A 22,253-nucleotide genomic window follows, 5' to 3' on the forward strand; every position below is an offset into this window, starting at 1 on the left:
CGTCAAACATGTCGACACACACGTACCGACACACTTCACACACACAGGGAAACTCCTTTCTGAAGACAGTATCCCCTTTAAGGCCCTTTGGAGAGACAGAGAGAGAGTATGCCAGCACACACCCCAGCGCAATGACCCTGGAGACCAACACAAAATGTTTTTCCCCAGCAGAGCTGTATAATATCTTATCCGCCAATTATGTGCCCCCCCCTCCTCTCTTTTAAACACCCCTTCACCGTGTGTAAGCAGGGGAGAGTCCAGGGAGCTTCCTCTCAGCGTTCTGTGGAGAGAAAAATAAGATTTTACTTACCGATAAATCTATTTCTCGTAGTCCGTAGTGGATGCTGGGACTCCGTCAGGACCATGGGGAATAGCAGCTCCGCAGGAGACAGGGCACAAAATTTAAAAGTTTGACCACTAGGTGGTGTGTACTGGCTCCTCCCCCTATGACCCTCCTCCAAGCCTCAGTTAGGATACTGTGCCCGGACGAGCGTACACAATAAGGAAGGATTTTGAATCCCGGGTAAGACTCATACCAGCCACACCAATCACACCGTACAACTTGTGATCTGAACCCAGTTAACAGTATGACAAACGTAGGAGCCTCTGAACAGACGGCTCACAACAATAACAACCCGATTTTTTTTGTAACAATAACTATGTACAAGTATTGCAGACAATCCGCACTTGGGATGGGTGCCCAGCATCCACTACGGACTACGAGAAATAGATTTATCGGTAAGTAAAATCTTATTTTCTCTGACGTCCTAGTGGATGCTGGGACTCCGTCAGGACCATGGGGATTATACCAAAGCTCCCAAACGGGCGGGAGAGTGCGGATGACTCTGCAGCACCGAATGAGAGAACTCCAGGTCCTCCTTAGCCAGGGTATCAAATTTGTAGAATTTTACAAACGTGTTCTCCCCTGACCACGTAGCTGCTCGGCAGAGTTGTAATGCCGAGACCCCTCGGGCAGCCGCCCAAGATGAGCCCACCTTCCTTGTGGAATGGGCCTTGACAGATTTAGGCTGTGGCAGGCCTGCCACAGAATGTGCAAGTTGAATTGTGCTACAAATCCAACGAGCAATCGTCTGCTTAGAAGCAGGAGCACCCAGCTTGTTGGGTGCATACAGTATAAACAGCGAGTCAGATTTTCTGACTCCAGCCGTCCTTGAAATATATATTTTCAATGCTCTGACAACGTCCAGCAACTTGGAATCCTCCAAATCGCTAGTAGCCGCAGGCACCACAATAGGCTGGTTCAGGTGAAACGCTGAAACCACCTTAGGCAGAAAGTGAGGACGCGTCCGCAGTTCTGCCCTGTCCGAATGGAAAATCAGATATGGGCTTTTATACGATAAAGCCGCCAATTCTGACACTCTCCTGGCTGAAGCCAGGGCCAGTAGCATGGTTACTTTCCATGTAAGATATTTCAAATCCACCGATTTGAGTGGCTCAAACCAATGGGATTTGAGAAAATCCAAAACTACATTAAGATCCCATGGTGCCACTGGGGGCACAACCGGGGGCTGTATATGTAGTACTCCTTTTACAAAAGTCTGGACTTCAGGAACTGAAGCCAATTCTTTCTGGAAGAAAATCGACAGGGCCGAAATTTGAACCTTAATGGACCCTAATTTGAGGCCCATAGACAATCCTGTTTGCAGGAAATGTAGGAATCGACCCAGTTGAAATTCCTCCGTCGGGGCCTTCCTGGCCTCACACCACGCAACATATTTTCTCCAAATGCGGTGATAATGTTGTGCAGTCACCTCCTTCCTGGCTTTTATCAGGGTAGGGATGACCTCTTCCGGAATGCCTTTTTCTCTTAGGATTCGGCGTTCAACCGCCATGCCGTCAAACGCAGCCGCGGTAAGTCTTGGAATAGACACGGTCCCTGCTGAAGCAGGTCCCGTCTTAGAGGTAGAGGCCACGGATCTTCCGTGAGCATCTCCTGAAGTTCCGGGTACCAAGTTCTTCTTGGCCAATCCGGAGCCACGAGTATCGTTCTTACTCCCCTTTGCCGTATAATTCTCAGTACTTTTGGTATGAGAGGCAGAGGAGGAAACACATACACTGACTGGTACACCCATGGTGTTACCAGAGCGTCTACAGCTATTGCCTGAGGGTCTCTTGACCTGGCGCAATACCTGTCCAGTTTTTTGTTGAGGCGGGACGCCATCATGTCCACCATTGGTCTTTCCCAATGGACCACAATCATGTGGAAGACTTCTGGATGAAGTCCCCACTCTCCCGGGTGCAGATCGTGTCTGCTGAGGAAGTCTGCTTCCCAGTTGTCCACTCCCGGGATGTTTACGTGGGCGACTGCCGTGATGTTGTCCGACTGAATCAACACCGGCTGACCCTGAAGCAGAGGTTTTGCCAGGCTTAGAGCATTGTAGATTGCTCTTAGCTCCAGTATATTTATGTGAAGAGACGTCTCCAGGCTTGACCACACGCCCTGGAAGTTTCTTCCCTGTGTGACCGCTCCCCAGCCTCTCAGGCTGGCATCCGTGGTCACTAGGACCCAGTTCTGTATGCCGAATCTGCGGCCCTCTAACAGATGAGCACTCTGCAACCACCATAGCAGAGACACTCTTGTCCTTGTGGACAATTTTATCCGCTGATGCATCTGCAGATGCGATCCGGACCATTTGTCCAGCAGATCCCACTGAAAAGTTTGTGCATGGAATCTGCTGAATGGAATCGCTTCGTAAGAAGCTACCATTTTTCCCAGGACTCTTGTGCATTGATGCACAGATACTTTTCCTGGTTTTAGGAGGTTCCTGACTAGATCGGATAACTCCCTGGCTTTCTCCTCCGGAAGAAATACCTTTTTCTGAACAGTGTCCAGAATCATCCCTAGGAACAACAGACGTGTCGTCGGGATCAGTTGGGATTTTGGAAAATTCAGAATCCACCCGTGTTGTTGGAGCACTACTTGGGTTAGTGCTACTCCGACCTCCAGCTGTTCTCTGGATCTTGCCCTTATCAGGAGATCGTCCAAGTAAGGGATAATTAAGACGCATTCTCTTCGAAGAAGGATCATCATTTCGGCCATTACCTTGGTAAAGACCCGGGGTGCCGTGGACAATCCAAACGGCAGCGTCTGAAACTGATAATGACAGTTTTGGACCACGAACCTGAGGTACCCTTGGTGTGAAGGACAAATTGGAACATGAAGGTAAGCATCCTTGATGTCCAAGGACACCATAAAATCCCCTTCTTCCAGATTCGCTATCACTGCTCTGAGTGACTCCATCTTGAACTTGAATTTTTGTATGTACAGGTTCAGAGATTTTAGATTTAGAATCGGTCTTACCGAGCCGTCCGGCTTCGGTACCACAAATAGCGTGGAGTAATACCCCTGTCCCTGTTGTAGGAGGGGTACCTTGACTATCACCTGCTGAGAATACAGCTTGTGAATGGCCTCCAATACCGTCGCCCTGTCGGAGGGAGACGTTGGCAAAGCAGACTTTAGGAAACGGCGAGGAGGGGACTTCTCGAATTCCAACCTGTAACCCTGAGATACTACCTGCAGGATCCAGGGGTCCACCTGCGAGTGAGCCCACTGTGCGCTGAAATGTTTGAGGCGACCCCCCACCGCCCCTGAGTCTGCTTGTAAGGTCCCAGCGTCATGCTGACGCCTTTGTAGAAGCCGGGGAGGGCTTCTGCTCCTGGGAAGGAGCTGCTTGTTGCAGTCTCTTACCCTTTCCTTTGCCTCGGGGCAAATAGGAATGTCCTTTTGCTCGTTTGTTCTTATAGGAACGAAAGGACTGCGGCTGAAAAGCCTGCGGCTTTTTCTGCTGGGAGGTGACCTGGGGTAAAAAGGTGGATTTTCCGGCCGTTGCCGTGGCCACCAGATCCGATAGACCGACCCCAAATAATTCCTCCCCCTTATACGGCAATACTTCCATATGTCGTTTGGAATCCGCATCACCTGACCACTGGCGCGTCCATAAACTTCTTCTGGCAGATATGGACATCGCACTTACTCTTGATGCCAGAGTGCAAATATCTCTCTGTGCATCTCGCATATAAAGAAATGCATCCTTTAACTGCTCTATAGTCAGTAAAATACTGTCCCTATCCAGGGTATCAATATTTTCAGACAGTGACTCCGACCAAGCCACGCCAGCACTGCACATCCAGGCTGAGGCGATTGCTGGTCTCAGTATAACACCCGTATGTGTGTATATACTTTTTAATGTATTCTCCAGCCTCCTATCAGCTGGATCCTTGAGGGCGGCCGTATCAGGAGACGGTAACGCCACTTGCTTTGATAAGCGTGTGAGCGCCTTATCCACCCTAGGAGGTGTTTCCCAGCGCGCCCTAACCTCTGGCGGGAAAGGGTATAATGCCAATAACTTCTTTGAAATTAGCAGTTTTCTATCTGGGGTAACCCACGCTTCATCACACACTTCATTCAGTTCCTCTGATTCAGGAAAAACTATCGGTAGTTTTTTCACACCCCACATAATACCCCTTTTTGTGGTACTTGCAGTATCAGAGATATGCAAAGCCTCCTTCATTGCCGTGATCATATAACGTGTGGCCCTACTGGAAAATACGTTTGTTTCTTCACCGTCGACACTGGATTCAGTGTCAGTGTCTGGGTCGACCGACTGAGGTAAAGGGCGTTTTACAGCCCCTGACGGTGTCTGAGACGCCTGGACAGGTACTAACTGGTTTGCCGGCTGTCTCATGTCGTCAACCGACTTTTGTAGCGTGCTGACACTATCCCGTAATTCCATAAACAAAGCCATCCATTCTGGTGTCGACTCCCTAGGGGGTGACATCACCATTACAGGCAATTGCTCCGCCTCCACGCCAACATCGTCCTCATACATGTCGACACACACGTACCGACACACAGCAGACACACAGGGAATGCTCTGATAGAAGACAGGACCCCACTAGCCCTTTGGGGAGACAGAGGGAGAGTTTGCCAGCACACACCCAAGCGCTATAAATATATATAGGGACAACCTTAATAAGTGTGTTCCCTTTATAGCAGCTCAAATATTATAAATATCGCCAATAAGTGCCCCCCCTCTCTGTTTTTACCCTGTTTCTGTAGTGCAGTGCAGGGGAGAGTCCTGGGAGCCTTCCTCGCAGCGGAGCTGGGCAGGAAAATGGCGCTGTGTGCTGAGGAGAATAGGCCCCGCCCCCTTTTCGGCGGGCTTCTTCTCCCGGTTTTTTTGGAACCTGGCAGGGGTTAAATACATCCATATAGCCCCAGGGGCTATATGTGATATATTTTAGCCAGAATAGGTATATTACATTGCTGCCCAGGGCGCCCCCCCCAGCGCCCTGCACCCTCAGTGACCGCTGGTGTGAAGTGTGCGGAGAGCAATGGCGCACAGCTGCAGTGCTGTGCGCTACCTCATGAAGACTGAGACGTCTTCTGCCGCCGGTTTCTGGACCTCTTCTCTATTCGGCATCTGCAAGGGGGTCGGCGGCGCGGCTCCGGTGACCCATCCAGGCTGTACCTGTGATCGTCACTCTGGAGCTAGTGTCCAGTAGCCTAAGAAGCAAATCCATCCTGCACGCAGGTGAGTTCACTTCTTCTCCCCTAAGTCCCTCGTTGCAGTGAGCCTGTTGCCAGCAGGACTCACTGAAAATAAAAAACCTAACAAACTTTTTCTAAGCAGCTCTTTTAGGAGAGCCACCTAGATTGCACCCTGCTCGGACGGGCACAAAAACCTAACTGAGGCTTGGAGGAGGGTCATAGGGGGAGGAGCCAGTACACACCACCTAGTGGTCAAACTTTTAAATTTTGTGCCCTGTCTCCTGCGGAGCCGCTATTCCCCATGGTCCTGACGGAGTCCCAGCATCCACTAGGACGTCAGAGAAAATGGCGCTGGTGAGTGCTGAGGGAGAAGCCCCGCCCCCTCGGCGGCGGGCTTCGGTCCCGCTCAAATTTGTGTAAAAATGTCGGGGGCTCTTTTATATACATGTACAGTGCCCAGCTGTACATGTATATATCTTTTTGCCATGTTTTGAGGTGTTATTATTGCTGCCCAGGGCGCCCCCCCTCGCCCTGCACCCATACAGTGACCGGAGTGTGTGAGGTGTGTGGAGCAATGACGCACAGCTGCGGTGCTGTGCGTTACCTCAGTGAAGCCGCTGAAAGCTTCTGCCGCCTGAGACGTCTTCTTGCTTCTGTTCTTCTGGCTCTGTGAGGAGAACGGTGGCGTGGCTCCGGGGGTGGACGCCCAGGACGAACCTGTGTTCACCCCCTCTGGAGCTAATGGTGTCCAGTAGCCGAGGAAGCAGATCCTATCATTTAAGTAGGTCTGCTCCTCTCTCCCTAGTCCCTCGATGGAGGGAGCCTGTTGCCAGCAGTGCTCCCTGTAAAAATAGAAAAATCCAAACAAAAATGCTTTCTAATGCAAAGAACTCAGGAGAGCTCCCTGCAGTGCGCCCATCTTCCTCTGGGCACAGTGTAAAACTGAGGTCTGGAGGAGGGACATAGAGGGAGGAGCCAGTGCACACCCAGAATCCAAAGCTTTCTTAAAGTGCCCTATCTCCTGCGGAGCCCGTCTATTCCCCATGGTCCTTACGGAGTCCCCAGCATCCTCTAGGACAGAGGTTCCCAAACTCGGTCCTCGGGGGCCCACACAGTCCATGTTTTGCAGGTCTCCTCACAGAATCGCAAGTGAAATAATTAGCTCCACCTGTGGACCTTTTAAAATGTGTCAGTGAGTAATTAATACACCTGTGCACCTGCTGGGTTACCTGCAAAACATGCACTGTGTGGGCCCCCGAGGACCGAGTTTGAGAACCTCTGCTCTAGGACGTTAGAGAAAAAAAAAAGATGACCCACGGCTACCATTGATGGTGAGAAACGATCTGTATCTAGTTGCTGGTGACCATCAATGGTTTCTAATCATCGGTGGTTGATTGCCATCCCTAAGGTCAGCCAGTTTTTAGTTTAGTGCCTACAGGATCAAGCACCGTTTTCAGAACAAATGCAGATTGAATGCATTTAGAAGAATACTGAAAATCAAAAATACCTAAATCCAATGTTATGGAAATTGTTTGTTACATGCGTTTTTTAACATGCTTTGCTGATGCTTAGGGGCAATATCTCCTGTTTTAATAAAAGGATCATTGTCCTATTTAGAAAACTTTTCACAGGTAGTAAATGCCCTCTTCAAGTTCAGAGTGAGTTCACGCACTCTTTCCTAATGAAAGAATTTCTGGATATTCAAGAGGCATGTGCCGTAATGCTGTCAGGACAGACCTGGTAGTGTAAACTCTCATCAATTGTTAGCAAAAATAATAAAGCTTTTAAGGGGCTATGGGGGGTAATTCTGAGTTGATCGCAGCAGAAATTCTGTTAGCAACTGGGCAAAACCATGTGCACTGCAGGGGAGGCAGATATAACATGTGCAGAGAGAGTTAGATTTGGGTGTGGTGAGTTCAATCTGCAATCTAATTTGCAGTGTAAAAATAAAGCAGACAGTATTACCCTGCACAGAAATAAAATAACCCACCCAAATCTAACTCTCTCTGCAAATGTTATATCTGCCTCCCCTGCAGTGCACATGGTTTTGCCCAGTTGCTAACAGAATTCCTGCTGCGATCAACTCAGAATTACCCCCTATGTATTTATAATTGTGACTTATTTTTTTATTTGTACTTAACATTTCCCTGTTATGTGCTAAATTTATCTCACAGGGCAGCTGATGAAAGACTCCTTATGGGTAGGCTTACCATACTATCCCTTTAAATTGATTACACAGGTTCTGTGACTGATTAAAAGTAAAACCAGGTGAAATGCAGGCTTGTAGTCAGCCAGCTACAGAACCTGTGTAGTAGTGTCCCGGTTTAAAGGGATAGTATGGTAAGCCTACTTATGGGAAACTAACCCAGTGCGTGCACCTCCATGGGTATAACGCCGTTTCTGCTATCTGAGCAAGGCATTTTTCCAAGACCAAACTTTGGTACATAGGGGTCATACCATAGTCCTCACTGATAATTGTGACTGCAGTCTGCAGTGCTAATTTTCCTTTCAGCGACATTTCCTGCATATAGACTGTTAGTGCATTGTGGGAATACAAAAAAACATAAGCAGAAATGTATTTAACCCTCAGTCAGGCGCAGCTGGCCTGACAGGCGCCACAAAGCTGTTCTCGCTCCCCTCTCCATCCCAAGGGGGCGCAGGGGCCTGTCCCTCCTAGTACCTTCCTATCTCTAAGTGCTGTTCAAAACCCCCTTAGTCAGTTTTCCTGCCGCCTGCGTGGACTGCAGTAGTGACACCCCTGGCCTCTCAGGCACACTACGCCCAAACGCCTCCAGCTTTTGAAGGTTCGTTTTTCCTTTTATTTTCATCTATTAATTTTTTATTTTGCTCATTTTCTGAATGAAAATGACAAAGGTTGTGGATACTTTGCGGAAATATGTAGGTTTGTCCAGGGTGGCCTCTCAGGCATACTGCGCCCAAACTTATACTCATATAAGTGTTCAACTTTTTTGCTTCACATTTTCTGATGAAATAGCCCGTAAAACCTACAATTTGTCTCTTTGTACGTCCTAATGAAGGTCACTGATCACTTTAAGAGCGTTAGAACTGAGTTAATTAGGTGCGAATGACTATTTTCTAACAGGCGCCTATCAGGCTCACTGCACCTGAACCTGGGAGTCCCAGAGGTGCGCTGACGGAGGGTTAAAAAAATGCTTGATAAATAGGCTCCTAAAATACATCACAAATTCACCGGTTTTCGTACCCGGATCCCAGTTTTATGTTTTAGTGCTTCCCAATGATTTTGCTGTAGCCTGTGTCAGAATACTTAGTTTGTGCTAAAGGGAGTAAGAAGAAAAAAATCCAGCTGTGAGAGAGCAGCAGCTGCTTGACCCCGTCTTATCCCCATCTGTGGGGCTGACCCGCGGCAGCCGGTACGGGGACTGGGCTCAGTGATCCTCATGCGTGCACGGTATTCCCCTAACTCCGGGTTCTTCCGCTGTTTCCCCGCCTGGGACTCCCCGTGGTCACACCCTCACTGATTATCCGCCTGTGTCTAATGATGAGCCTGGTGCGGACTGCGGAGACATTAGGCGGCTAATGTGCGTCAGCTGGGAGGGGGTATAAGATGTGGGGAGTCCGCTATGAGGAGCAGAGAGAAGCGGTGGGAATGCAGCACGAGCAGATGATGAACAACCTGGAGGGGAAGGCGGTGTTCCCCTGCACCTACGCGGGCTGCCGGGCGGTCTTCAGGAAGCGGCTACGGTTACAGGAGCATGCTGCTAAGCACGCTGGCCAGGTGACATGCGGCGCTCCCTCTCCTGATGTGGGCAAGTGGGATGTTGTCTGTAATGTGGGGACGCAGATTGCACGCACTACCCGCCTTTGGCGATGCGGTGGGCTGGGCTGTGGAGTCCATGTTCCCTCTAAGGGCTGTAACGCACACTCCGGTTTTTCCCGGAAGGCAAAAAGCCGGACAAACTTTGTCCGGCTTTTTGCCATCCGGGAGAAACTGGCAGAGTCTGTCACACAGGACGGCTTTGAGCCATGTGTGATGCTGTGCGCATGCGCAGCATCAGACACGGCTTCAGAAAAAACCGTTGTGTGTGAAAGCTCCCCTTCACACACATGGTTTACTGGCTCCAAAGACGGCCTGGCGGCCGCCCGGCTGCCGGACCTTCCAGTGGTGAGACCCGGCTGCAACCCGGCAGCTGGGCCGTGCAGTGTGAAGGGACCCTAGCCCTCACACTGTTAACTACAATGCCGGCACGGGAAAAAGCCGTCCGGCTTTTTTCCGGCCGGCAAAAGCCGGGTAGTGTGTTTCAGCACTTATGCGTGAACGTGGAGATGTGAGTTCGTGAGAAGTTCTCCTTGGCAGCAAATCAGCTTTGAAGTAACATCTATCAAATGCATTCAATAATCCGTTGCTACGTATAATTTAATGAATGCATTTGATAAATGTTACTTCAAAGCAGATTGGCTGCCATGGGCAACTTCTACACTTGCTCACTTCTCCACACTTTTCACTACTTCATGAATAAAGTCCTGTCTAATGCATCTTTGCCCATGGTCTGTCCTGCATGTAGATAGGTGCTGCCTGCTCTTGCTGTCAGTGGGTGTTAATGTTGTGTAAGAAGCTTACACAATTGTGGTTGTGGAAGATCTAAATTGTGCAGCACAGCCTTATAGCTTGTACACACTGGCTGATATGTCTGATGGATGCCCTGGGGGGTGAGGGGTGGTAGTGAAATGCAACAAAGACCCTTGCGAGTTTGCTGCGCTTGCCACAAGTTGTATTCCCACTCTGTAGATGTCGTGGATACCCATAGTGGGAATAGTCCCTATTAGTTGGCATGCTGACTGTGCTGTCTGGCATCTGTATAGTAACTGGCGGTTGCATGACTACATCCCTTGTAAGCTACAACAAGTCCTAAAAGACCAACAACTTTATTCTAAAGTGGACATTGATCAAAGCTTGGAGGGAGACAAAATTGTGAGATGGGGTCTGTGAAAAATGAATTGTTACACTGCATCGGTTCAATGCGATATATAACTGCCATAAGTAGCAATTCATGTATATTCCCCCTTCTGGCGATGCAGTGAGGTCTTTAGGTGGTCTCCTTTGCGATGCATGGAGTCAGCTGGTGGGTTCTTCTGTGAATATGCTGCCAGCTAACCTCCTTGGAGGCAGTGGGGACTGATGGGAGGTGATGGGGTGGAGCTAGCATGGGAGAATAAGACTTTAATTTGACAATTGAGTATTTTATAAAAAATAAAAAAAAAATACATTTATGAACAGTGAGCACTGTATGAGTGGATTTTTTTTTTAGTGTTTTTGTGCTATTTTATAGGGTTTAGTGCCTTTTTTTTTATTTTTCTCCCATCCAGCTGCATAATTGTTTTTGCGCCTTGAACGTTTGTGATCCATTTGTGTATAAAAGAGCAGGGAAGCATTGAGCTTCCCTGTGGTTACTGCACTGATGTTCAGGTCTGCCATCCTGAGATTGCGAACCTGAACTCCATGAATTGCACTTGCCATACTAAAGTATGGTTATGCAATTCAGCCACAGAGGGGGTACTGCTGGAGAAGTGAGGAGCTACACCACGGTAACCTGCTCTGTGAATAGCACGAAGCGGAGAAAAGCCCTGGTTTCCACAAAACGGGGCTTTTATCTACTTTGTGAATAGACTTCAAGGTACCAACCTTTCAGCTCCTAACTCATTTTTCAAACACAGCTTCTAACATCTAAGGCAGAAGCTGACTGGTTTGTACTTTATTTATTTTTATTTTTATTATGGGATGTGAAAATATAGACCCAATCTGCACTGCAATAATTGACTACATCGCATGGATGTATCAAATATTGTGTGTAGGGACAGTGTGTGAGAAAGATCTGACCCTGTGATGCCACTCCACAGCATTGAAGTATTAATTTTGTAAAATACCCACAGTATGTGCTGTGAATGCACCGCTGTGCAGACTCCCCCTCGGAAACTGCTGATCATACTTGCCTACCCAGGAGTAGGTGGTCCGAGCTTCTGGAGGGCTGCCCATCATCTGGGCTCCCTGCTGCAGTGACCTCTGGTGCTGCACTAGAGAGCCCAGATGACTGGCATCCCGCACTGATCACAGTTCCTGGGTAGTTTGTTTATTCTCCTGATTAGCTTGTGTCCATCGGATATAGTAGCTAATAACACTGCCAGTTCCCTGCACAGCTTTCTTTGGGGCAAAGTACAGGATCCACAGTGAGCCCTCTAACGCCAGCTGAAGCTGGCATAATTCTCAGAGGGCTTACTGCAGTTAAAATATTTATTTTTCTATTCCTCTTCCCCACCCCATAAATTTGGTCAGATCACATTTCCCATTATAAATGTGGGAAATGTGATCTGGTTACTTAAGAGTGAATTAAAGTTTAGCGCATCCAAAATCCCTTTAATACATTCAAGTGATACTAAAATGTGAATACCTTTTTCCCATTTTAGTTAATATGCATGCAAATGTTTAATTTCCCTGCACAACTACTTTTTGTTCTATTTTGCTGCCAGGTGTGTATATACAGTGTGTGTGTGTGTGTGTGTGTGTGTGTGTGTGTGTGTGTGTGTGTACAGATATAGATCTAGTTTATTTATATTTATTGTATTTTGTTTATTTTGAGTTTTTAATCTAACAAAGGTGAGGCTAAGAATCTTGGGATCATGGTGGGTCCCCCCCCCCCCCCCCCATCAATTAATTGGTCATATTCCTTGCATGAGTGATCATATCTGTGAGTGATAACGGAATACTAACATTATTTGTAATATTGCCTCTAAATGACCTTATGTTGACACAGAAACCATGGCACTGTGACAAACCAGGCTGTGGCAAGTCATTTACCCGAATATCACACCTTCAGAGACACAAGCAGATTCACATGGGTGTGAAGAAATATAGGTGAGTTGCTCTATGCAATGCCCCATTGGTTGTGGGTCTTGTCTAATGTGACCTGATAGTATTTTCTGTTTCCAGCTGTCCAGCTACTGGCTGCAGGGCTGCTTTTGTGAGGATGAAGACTTTAAAACGTCACCAAAAGTACAAACATGGAGCAGTAGCACCACTGAAGGTAAGGTTAAAGTGGCTAACACCTGAATGATAACCTTTTTCATTGGTTAACAAATGTGCTCCTCCTCCTTCTCCTCCTTCTCCTTCTCATTATTTACAGTCTCTTATGTAGCGCAGCACATTCCATTGCGCTTTACAATTTGAAACGGTGATAAGACAAACTGGGTTATGACAGTCAGAGGTGGGAAGGCCTTGCTTACAATCTATATGCAACTTCACAAATGTATTCTGAATTGGGCTTTGTGCCTTTGAAAGCTTCTACTTATTTTAGCTACTTAACCAAAAGTATTTGGTGTGTTAAGGGTACAAACAATCCCTGAATGCTGGGATACGGAGCATACATGATCAGCATTTTTAAATCTGAGTAAGGTTCACTCTGAATACTGTTTCAGGCTAATATTGATTAGATGACTGGCTTTGTACTTGGCCAACTGAAACAGTCATCTGCTGGGAAAGTACTATGCATGCTGAATAGTAATTTGCTAAACAGACCCATGTATGCTTGGTGTGATTACATTTATTTTTATTTTTTTGCCAAATGCTTTCCCACAGATGACTCCCAAAAAGAAGCAAATGTTAACTCCTCCTCTCTTTTTTTTTTTTTTTTTTTTTTTTTGTCCTCCTAGTGCTCTGTACCAGGATGCTCCCAAACCTTTCAAAAGAAGAGTGCTTTAAAATGCCATGTGTCTGAGCACACTGGAGTGCCCCAGCTTGTGTGAGTACAGACCCCAAGAAATAAGTGAACTGAATCACTCGATCAAGCCTTTGAGCAAATTTCTAGCCATTTAAAGATTATCACCCTAATTTAATATTAGACTTGTTTATTTCTGGTTTACGATAGAACAAACTACATGGCAGTTACAAATGGCCAAAAGAGGATGTGTGTAGTCTGTTTATAAAGTACTTTAGTTATTGAGGTTCTGTAACATCTCATCTGCATAATCCGCTCTCATTCTACATCTAACATGGGTAACACCTCTCTCCATCTCTGGTTAGTATGGTGGCAGTTCACATGCATTTGTCTTTGGTTTTTGTTCTTTAAACCTCCCTTATCTCCACTTCCAACAGAGCTGCTGCTCGCCCCCTGCAACACTGGCTTTTCCAGTAGTATCACTCTCTCTGCAGTGGCTGAGGAGCGCTTGCAGGTGGAATTAAGATTTCAATGAAACATATGCCTTGTGTATAAAATGGACCCATCCCAAACTTTTGTTATACAAGGATATCCAGGGGTAATCCTACTCCATTGACAAGGGAATAGTGCCGTAAGTATATATGGAGTGTTTAAATGTAACAAAGGGGGTATTAAAGTAAGGAGATATAAAACTCTAACCAATCACCACTTAACTGTCAAACACAGCCTCTAATTTGAGTTAGACGCTGGCTGGTTAGTGTTATATCTATGCTTTGATAAATTCCACCCTTGTATAAAGCAGTGGTACTCCACTCCAGTCCTTGAGTACCACCGACAGACTGTATTGTGAAGGTCTAACTCGCCTGTACATGATTGATCTAATCTGCTGGGTTAACAATTCCCACCCCCTTCCACAGCCAGGAATTCTCAGCACGACCTGTTGAATTCTTGAGTGAGAACCACTGGTGTAAAGTGTGGACTTGATCCTTGTGCTCAGGATGCATCTTCAGTATAATACAAATTCTACACTAAAGTTTTTTTTTTTTTTTTTCTTCGTTCAACTGAAGCCAAAGTGCTGTATCCCAAAAGGCACCCCCTGTCAGACTAATTACAGTGACACACTACTTAATTGGTGTGTGGTTTTGTTTTTAGTGAATCACTCCAGCCCTTGTGCCAGTTTTGTTAACTTGATAAAGGAAAACTGTTAATATTTATTAGCTGCCTTTTCAGAATAAATGGGATAAATCTGTGCCATCCACAAGCACAGTGTAAAATATTCTTGCTATGCAGATATTTACATACAACTATATTATACACATTGTATTCATAGCAGTCTGTTGGTGAACTGAAGTAGAAGTACGGTCTGTCCCTGAAGGAAGTGTGCACACTTCAGACCCACTGGATCTACTCCCTTATGCTGCCAGTCACTGCTTTACTCAAGTCATGCAAGATGATGCTTCTTGTGTCCATACTTCCATGGGCAGCTGCTCTCTAACGCACCCGCCAAGCTACAGTGGAGGACCAGAGGCAGGGAAATACTGCCCACAGGATCCTAAGTGTAGGCAGGGCCAGATTAACAATGGGGCATATGGAGCTCCAGGCCCCAGATAAATAGGCCCATCACCATGACAGCTGGATGATTAACTGTACAGCTGGTCACATGGTTGCCATAAATTATGGTTTGAATTTCCTCACAAAGTGATTGCTGTTCTACTTTTACGTATTTTGGGAGACATTGGGGCTTCTAGTGTAGGGAATGTACATGCCCATATGTCACTGGCTACACCTCCTCACAAATGGCCCTTGATCATTTTCAGCCTCAATGGCAATCGTGCTTAGCTGAGAATTGGTCCATCCCAATGGTGTGGCACCCATGTAGATGCACTGGATGAACAGCCCCTGAGCCAGCTGTGATGTAGCCATTTTATTTCTCATGCTTTTTGAAAGGGTGGTCTTCAGGTTGCTGGGGTCCCAGCGACCACCATACCAGCGCCGGAATCCTGACTGCCAGCATACAGACATCTTTTCTCCCTCTTGGGGGTAAACAACCCCCCTGGAGGGAGAATAGGTAGCATAGCAAGGGGATCATTTGCACTCGCCCAGCTGTCTGTATACCGGCGGTCTGGATTCCGGCGCCAGTATGCTGGTTGCCGGGACCCCGACCACTGGCAAACCATACTACACCCACTTGAAAGGTGACTAAGTCTCAACAGTTTGCCATCCTGAAACACTATTCTGCTTCTTGGTTGCCTCTTTATTCCTCATCGAAGGGTGTTTATGTGCGCAGCGGTCTTATCCCTCCATTCTGTGGCCTTCAGGTGTGATCATGCAGGCTGTGAATGGAAACCTCACTCTGGTGCCAGTCTTGCAGCCCACCGTCGCCGCCATGCAGGTGAGTGACAACATTGCTATTTGGTTTTATTGAGCGAGGACTAGCTTGGTAGGACTGGTCTGTAGTCTATTGTATGTTGCAGGATACCGCTGCCCTTTCCAAGGATGCCAAACTACATTTCCAACGTGGACGGCTTTGCAGAAACATCGTAACAAGCATCCATGTAAGTATCGCAATTAAAATGGAAAATATGCACACTTTTATTTTCCCATTGCTACTATAGAAATGAGCGGATTCTGCACTGAACTTCATCTGGCCATATAGTTTATTCTGATCGTATTGTGAACCAAAACTTGTGTTTCTTTTGTAAAGTATGATGCATAGAACATTTATTTGTGTTAATCATCTTTGCCAATCTGCAAAATGTGCTTCAGTAAACCACTTCAGTTTTCAAAAATGTCTTGACACCTGTTATCTCCTCCAAATGGTGGGTCATGATTGAGATCCTTCTGGCTAGAACACGTTTCAGTTCAGTGCCCTGTGCTGCAGTTTCCTTTTAAGAGCGCTGCGTGAGGGTTTTTATACAGGCCATTAATTTTAAGCTCCTGATTCATATAAAGCACTATATAACCTGAGCTCATTTTAGTCTTAATTTGCTATAAATATTCTAACCCCACCCTTGCCCTCCATTCAAATAGTGGATCTCCAGTGTACAAAGTGTAAGAAGCCATTTAAAAAACGGAGCACTCTGTGGAGACACAAAGCAACCCATGTGGAAAGACGTATCTCCTTGACCTGTCCCCGAGAAGACTGTCGGCAAACCTTTACCACCATCTTCAACCTGACGCACCACATACGGAAGATCCACCTGTGCTTGCAGACCTACCATTGTTACCATGCTGGCTGCAGTCGCACTTTTTCTATGAGGGTATGTATTCAAATACTTGGGCAATATAACAGCTGGAATGGTAGAAACTTACTTTACTACTTTTTGTTCTTTTCCCTTTTTATTTAGGAAAGTCTGATACGACATCTTGTTGTTCATGACCCTGATAAGAAAAAGCTGAAGGTAAGTATGCAAAGTGAATGACCATTGCTTATTTAACTAGCAATAAGTGCTATGCTCACTAAGGATTGATGTAGAGTAGTAGGCAAATCCCTTTGTAGGGCACGTCTTGTGTGTTCTAGCTCTGCACATTCTCCAGAAGAAAATGTATGTAATTATGGTTAATACAAGTGGAGATAAACACTGCTTTGTAACTGCATGAAAACCAGCCCTTCAGTTGCATCAACAGTCCCTCCCTGAATGCATAAGTATGAAATACCTGCTCTCAATACCAAAGGTGACCTAGAACAGATGGCCATAAAGTCTCAGTTCTGGACTGCTAATTCTAGTAAACCTTTACTTGATTAGTTAATGTTACATGATTGGGAATCTAGACCTTTAACACTTGTTACTACTTGGAATGATGTCGGACTAAAATATTTACTATCTCATTTCTATCTCGCTACGATCTCCTTTCTTGTTGGTTTCATTTTGCTCACCACTTACAATATGCATTAACTTTCAACAGCTTCGGTTCAATCCAAGATCCACAAAGAAGAATTTGAGAAGAGCCCCTCGTCCACAACCCTCCTTAGAGCAGGACCTTAGCCGGCTTTTCAATCAGAAACTTATATTCCGCTACAAGGCGCAGTTGGAGAGCAACCTCTCCAGCCTCTTTAATGAACGAAAGTTCCGCGTACCTGCTCTGCCAGAAGCAAACCTAAGCAGCCTCTTCCAGCAACTTCCTCTGGGTGCCAGGGCAGAGAAAACTGCCTGAAGCTGACAAGGCAAAGGAGGCCATAGTCTGTACCTTTGCTTTAGGTGACTGATCAGTTGCCACACTTGTGTTCTGTTGAGGCCTGTAATGGATATCATTTTTCCCCCCCCCCCCCAGCCTTTTAATTGACTGGGGGGATGCAGCCCAGCTTAATGATGCATATATTTTGTGAAGTGTTAATACAGAGTATTTATAATTTTGTGAAATGGGAAGTTCATTTAAGATGATAGTTCTGGGCAGTAACTATTTAAAATGTTTTAAGCAAAAATGCTTTTTTTTTTTTTTTTTTTTCCCCCCCCCCATTTCATACGGCATAGCTAGAAAATATTGCTGTGCTTGTGAAGACAAATTTAATTCTGTGTGTACTTGTAAAATTCCACTAGGTGGCACTCATCTCTGTCTTAAGAGAAAACGTTTGTCTGTCGAATGCTTACACTAGCACAATTAACATTCAGCAGCTGATTAATATCTGTATTCCTATTAACTATTAAGGTTTGTTTTAGAATAAATATAAAATTTAGTATTAGCACCGTGAGACATTCTTGTATAAAGTATTTGTCGAATGCTGGTGTTAAACAATACAAATGTGTTATGGCATTGGGTTAATCTCCACTTGCTTTTATAAACTCCTGAATTCTATGGTGAAAGCAAACTTTTTTTTTTTTTTTTCTGCCCATATCTAGACTACCACAATCCCATAGCTCGTTCTGATGTCTTGTGTAATATGCATGGATGAATACCTGCATCTTGTGCTAATGTTTGCAAATAAATCTGAGGAATGATTGTACTGTGCCTATATTTTGCCCTTGCCATAATTTCTTTATGCAAGCTTCAGTATTTTATAGAAAAGTGGCAGTGATGCACAAGTTTAAATGAACTTTACTTTCCTGTTTTGACGAATTTCATAAGAGGTAGGGTGTTTGCGGGTCCCCCCCGTGTCTCCCCATTATAAGTCTCCTATAATAGATATACCGTATAATAAGCCTTGCCTATACACAACTGAATCAAGACCAAACTCTGGTTTAAATAGATTGACTTTAGGGGTACAATGCTCTAGTCGGGCACCAGATTTAACGGAAGGGTAGGTGTCAAACCCCACACACCCAGTCTTTCCTGTACACTGGAGGGAGGAACCCTGCTGAAATCTGGTGTCCATAAAGAAAAGTGTTCTGACTACAGTATTTCTAGATTACCAGCAATACCGGGGGGGTTGCATCTGCTGTAACTGAATTTAGCGGCTTCCATGCCTTACAGGCTCCAGAAAGACCTCAATCTTGTGCTCCTTATAACTCAAACAATCTTTAAGAAAAAAGGACTTGCAGTATACAGTACAGGTACTGTATGTTCAGTAAAACATGTGTTCTGGTAAAGGCTGACAAAATCTTTACTATAGTATAATATGGGAAGTAAGACTTTTACTTTGGCTTTGTACCATCTAGAGTACTGTTAATCTTTCTAAAAATAACATGTTTGTCACTAAAGATTTACAAAACATACTATAATATCATACACTTTATCCAGTCAAAGTAGGTGAAAGATGCATGCGCAGCATAGCTTAATTTTAAGCAGTATACACAAAACAACCCTTTGTACTTAGGATCAACTTTATTCTGTATTGCTATGTAATAAAAAGCTAACACTGCACCTCACCTCTATGGGGGAAATGTTAGTGGTTTATATGCCAGTCCACTAGATGGTGACTGACAGAGCAATTAAAGTGTTGCTCCATTTGTGCGCACAGCCACTGGTGCTGACATTACTGTTACGTTGTGTCATTTTGACATGCTCCTAACTAGTGAAATCCTAATACAAACTGTTGTGTATTTATATTTAGTCTTCTATACTATAGATGACTGCAAACAATGCATAGTAGGACTGGTGCCTCACAGACTGTCTCCTACCTCAAATAGGAGTGCTTTGAGCAAGGTTTTATCTACACCATGCACTAGTCTGTGGGTTTTAGTTTCTCATTGTAGTATATTGACATAACTCATGCTATGCCGGTCTTGTTCTAGCATGGTCTTTAACAAGCTTATTGTGGAATTGGCTTCCTTTGATGATAAAGGAGCATTATGTTGGCTTCACCTCTGCAGGATGGCATAGCTGGGCTAATTTTCTTATCTACCTGTGGAAAGTTTCACAGAATTGTCCATTGAGGCTTGTGTTCTCATCATGTGTAAAATGTCATGGAAGTGACCCAACATGGGTAGCACAAGAGGTATAATGTAATGTGTTGCTGTACTGTAGATTGTACATTGCATTGTCCCGATTCATTGTTATCATGAGTGCAGTGGCCAGCCTGTCATGTTGGGGGGGGGTGCCATCGCCATCATGACAACACTAAAGCAGGCCCCACAGACATGCTGACCTGCTAGGAATCTTCCTGGTGAGCCCTATGGCCACTCTGCCCTGTTTGCCAGTAGGAGCTGACAGGATACTCTGTTATATTTATGGGGCAGGGGCTTTAACATTTAAATAGGTGCGAATATTGAGTGCAAAGTCCAATTTATGCTGCTTTACATTTTGAGGTCAAACCAAGCTGCAATATAGAAATAGAGCCCTGTAAGTGCCTTTAGAATGACATGAGTCATTTATTTCATCGGCTGATATGAATGATCATTTGCTGTATCGCCAGCTTAACTGGAGACTTCCTTAAGAGTGTCAAACACTTAAGCAAAAGTTAGTGGATGCTTATTAGTCAGTGCAAGGTATATACTGGGGAGTTTGTCATATTTAGAACACCATGGTGGTTTTGTTTTTTGCATCCACGCATCACAAATGCTTAGTTATTTTGTAGTGACAAGGACTCGTTGCTTGCATAGATAACCTGAATATGGTTCACCCACAGCATTACCAGAGTACAGTAACAGTAGGAGCAGGAAGTGTCCGCTATGGGGAGCTGTTATCCATAGCATTCTGTGCTTAACAAGCTGCATCCATGCCTTACCTAGGCAGAAACTTCATACATTGGAACCTACGGCTTCTACAAGCAGCTGCAGTCATTTAGCAGTGGTGCTATGAAAAGAGCTGGATTGCTTACAAAGCATGGACAATGTGAACAGTACAGAGTACTGTAGCTTGTCAATGGTTGGCTGCTGGGAAAAATGACTTCTCTCTGCAGCTTAAAATTGCACTGTACACTAGGGGCAAGTAATATAAATACCACTGTGAAATTGCCATCATGCGCTTTTTTTGTAGCAACTGCAAAGAGGAATTGTTACAGGAGCAGTGTTGTGCAATTGGTAACGTGACTTACAGTAAGCTCTCATGAGGTGAATAAAGCTATCCCTGCATTTATTGCAGTGCCAGAACAACAGTTGTTATAAAATTGCATGGCAATCTTGCTGCATATGCTACTCAGCAAGGCTGTAACAAGACCGATCTGTATACATGAATTACCTGTGAAAGCTACTCATGCCACACTTTTCCACAGTAAAGTTACATAATTTCAATTTAAGTAACAGAATTAGGTCTTTTTAGGTAGTAACAGTCAAAAATAGGTAATTTTATGTCCTGTAGAAATTAAGTATGTTATTCACTGGTACATAAAAGCAAATAAACTTTGAGTGGAATGGGAAAGGATTATAATAGGTTAGAACCTAAAAATCATAGGATTAGGGACAGAGGTAACCTGTCAGAATTCTTACTATAATTTTATCAAGATACAACCTGCAAATAATGTTGGTTAAAAAAATTTACTATTAAAGGGATCCGGGCTGTCAAAATCCCGACGTCTGGATACCAACACTGCTAAGAAGACGGGTGCAAGATTTCCGACATGGGTTGGGAATTCCAACACCAGCCTACCAACACCTAGAATCCCGATCGTACCACTCCTGACATGCAGGATAGGCAAGCTGTAGGGGGGGGTATGTGGAGGTTAGGTTTATGCTGTGCTAGGAGGGTTAGACTGCAGGAAGGGGGGGGGGGGGGGGGGGTGTTAGGCTGGGGAATTTAGGGTTAAGGGGGCATTGGTGGAGGTAAGTATCCTTACCATCTCCCTGTCGGGATGCCATGATCGGTATTCTGACCACCGGCATCCCCACCTCCGACCTAACGAACCCAACTCCTAGTAAAGCGTGCCAGTGACAGAATGGCCACATCTACTGCACATATTGCTACTTACAGAGTGATAGGCTGTTTGAGGCCATTGTCAAGTAAGTGCTAGGTGATGCTAGCAATCATATGCAGGAATATTTAAATTTAATTCCATTTGCTTAGACATTAAATTCCCTGATTGTATTTGTAACCCAGTTCATTCACCCTAATATCTTCTAAACAAATTTTTACGTCCTCATTTGACTTGACTTTTTTACTACAATTAAACCTACCACCTAGTCTTTCCTTGTCCCCCTATTTGCACATTTGATCTTGTGGTAGGTGAGTTAGACTGGGTTCTTTTGAGTTGACCTCTGGTAGCTGGAGTCTTCATTCTTTAATTCAGAGTTTCCCAACTCTGTCATTATTGTCCAGGCTTTAAGAATATCCATGCTTGAGTACACAATGTTAAATAAAATTTACTGTGGTACTATTTAAGTCACCTGTGCTCAAATATGGATAGCCTTAACACCTGGACTGTAATGGCAGAGTTTGGGATACTCTACTTTAGCGATCATGAGCCCTTGAGCAGTTTCTAAAACCCAATCCTCATGGAACCCTAACAGTGCATGTTTTCCAGATCATCTAGTGTGGAGCACAGGTGTATTAACTAACACAATAGATTAACAGGGAGTACTAATTATATTGTTGAGGATACCTTGAAAACACGCACTGTTCGGGTTCGTTGAGGATGGAGTTTGAGAAATACCTAAACAATGTAGAAAAGGAAATGCACTTTACCTTTATCAGTGAGCCAGTAAACATAAGCTGCAAGTTGATCCAGTACATAAGGGTCTGCT

The 22,253-nt window shown here is 45.2% G+C and overlaps 1 protein-coding gene across 1 annotated transcript; it reads left to right on the forward strand.

The window, feature by feature from the left end:
- Positions 1 to 8,916: 8,916 nt before the first annotated feature.
- LOC135055532 (P43 5S RNA-binding protein-like) lies at positions 8,917 to 18,147 on the forward strand. The gene is made up of 9 exons (XM_063959720.1): positions 8,917 to 9,269; positions 12,301 to 12,401; positions 12,477 to 12,570; positions 13,196 to 13,284; positions 15,519 to 15,592; positions 15,675 to 15,755; positions 16,231 to 16,460; positions 16,548 to 16,601; positions 17,107 to 18,147. The coding sequence occupies exons 1-9, from the start codon at positions 9,099 to 9,101 to the stop codon at positions 17,353 to 17,355; spliced, it is 1,143 nt and encodes a 380-aa protein (XP_063815790.1). The 5' UTR covers positions 8,917 to 9,098; the 3' UTR covers positions 17,356 to 18,147.
- Positions 18,148 to 22,253: the final 4,106 nt, after the last annotated feature.

This window comes from Pseudophryne corroboree, chromosome 3, assembly GCF_028390025.1.
Source record: "Pseudophryne corroboree isolate aPseCor3 chromosome 3, aPseCor3.hap2, whole genome shotgun sequence".
In the NCBI taxonomy this organism is placed as follows: Eukaryota; Metazoa; Chordata; class Amphibia; order Anura; family Myobatrachidae; genus Pseudophryne; species Pseudophryne corroboree.

Excerpts from the sequence above, each read along its gene's own strand:
- LOC135055532 (XM_063959720.1), top strand. The coding sequence starts at position 9,099 with ATGTGGGGAGTCCGCTATGAGGAGCAGAGAGAAGCGGTGGGAATGCAG. Across the intron at positions 15,756-16,230 it reads ACATCGTAACAAGCATCCAT|TGGATCTCCAGTGTACAAAG; the intron begins GTAAGTATCGCA and ends CCATTCAAATAG. Across the intron at positions 16,602-17,106 it reads CTGATAAGAAAAAGCTGAAG|CTTCGGTTCAATCCAAGATC; the intron begins GTAAGTATGCAA and ends AACTTTCAACAG.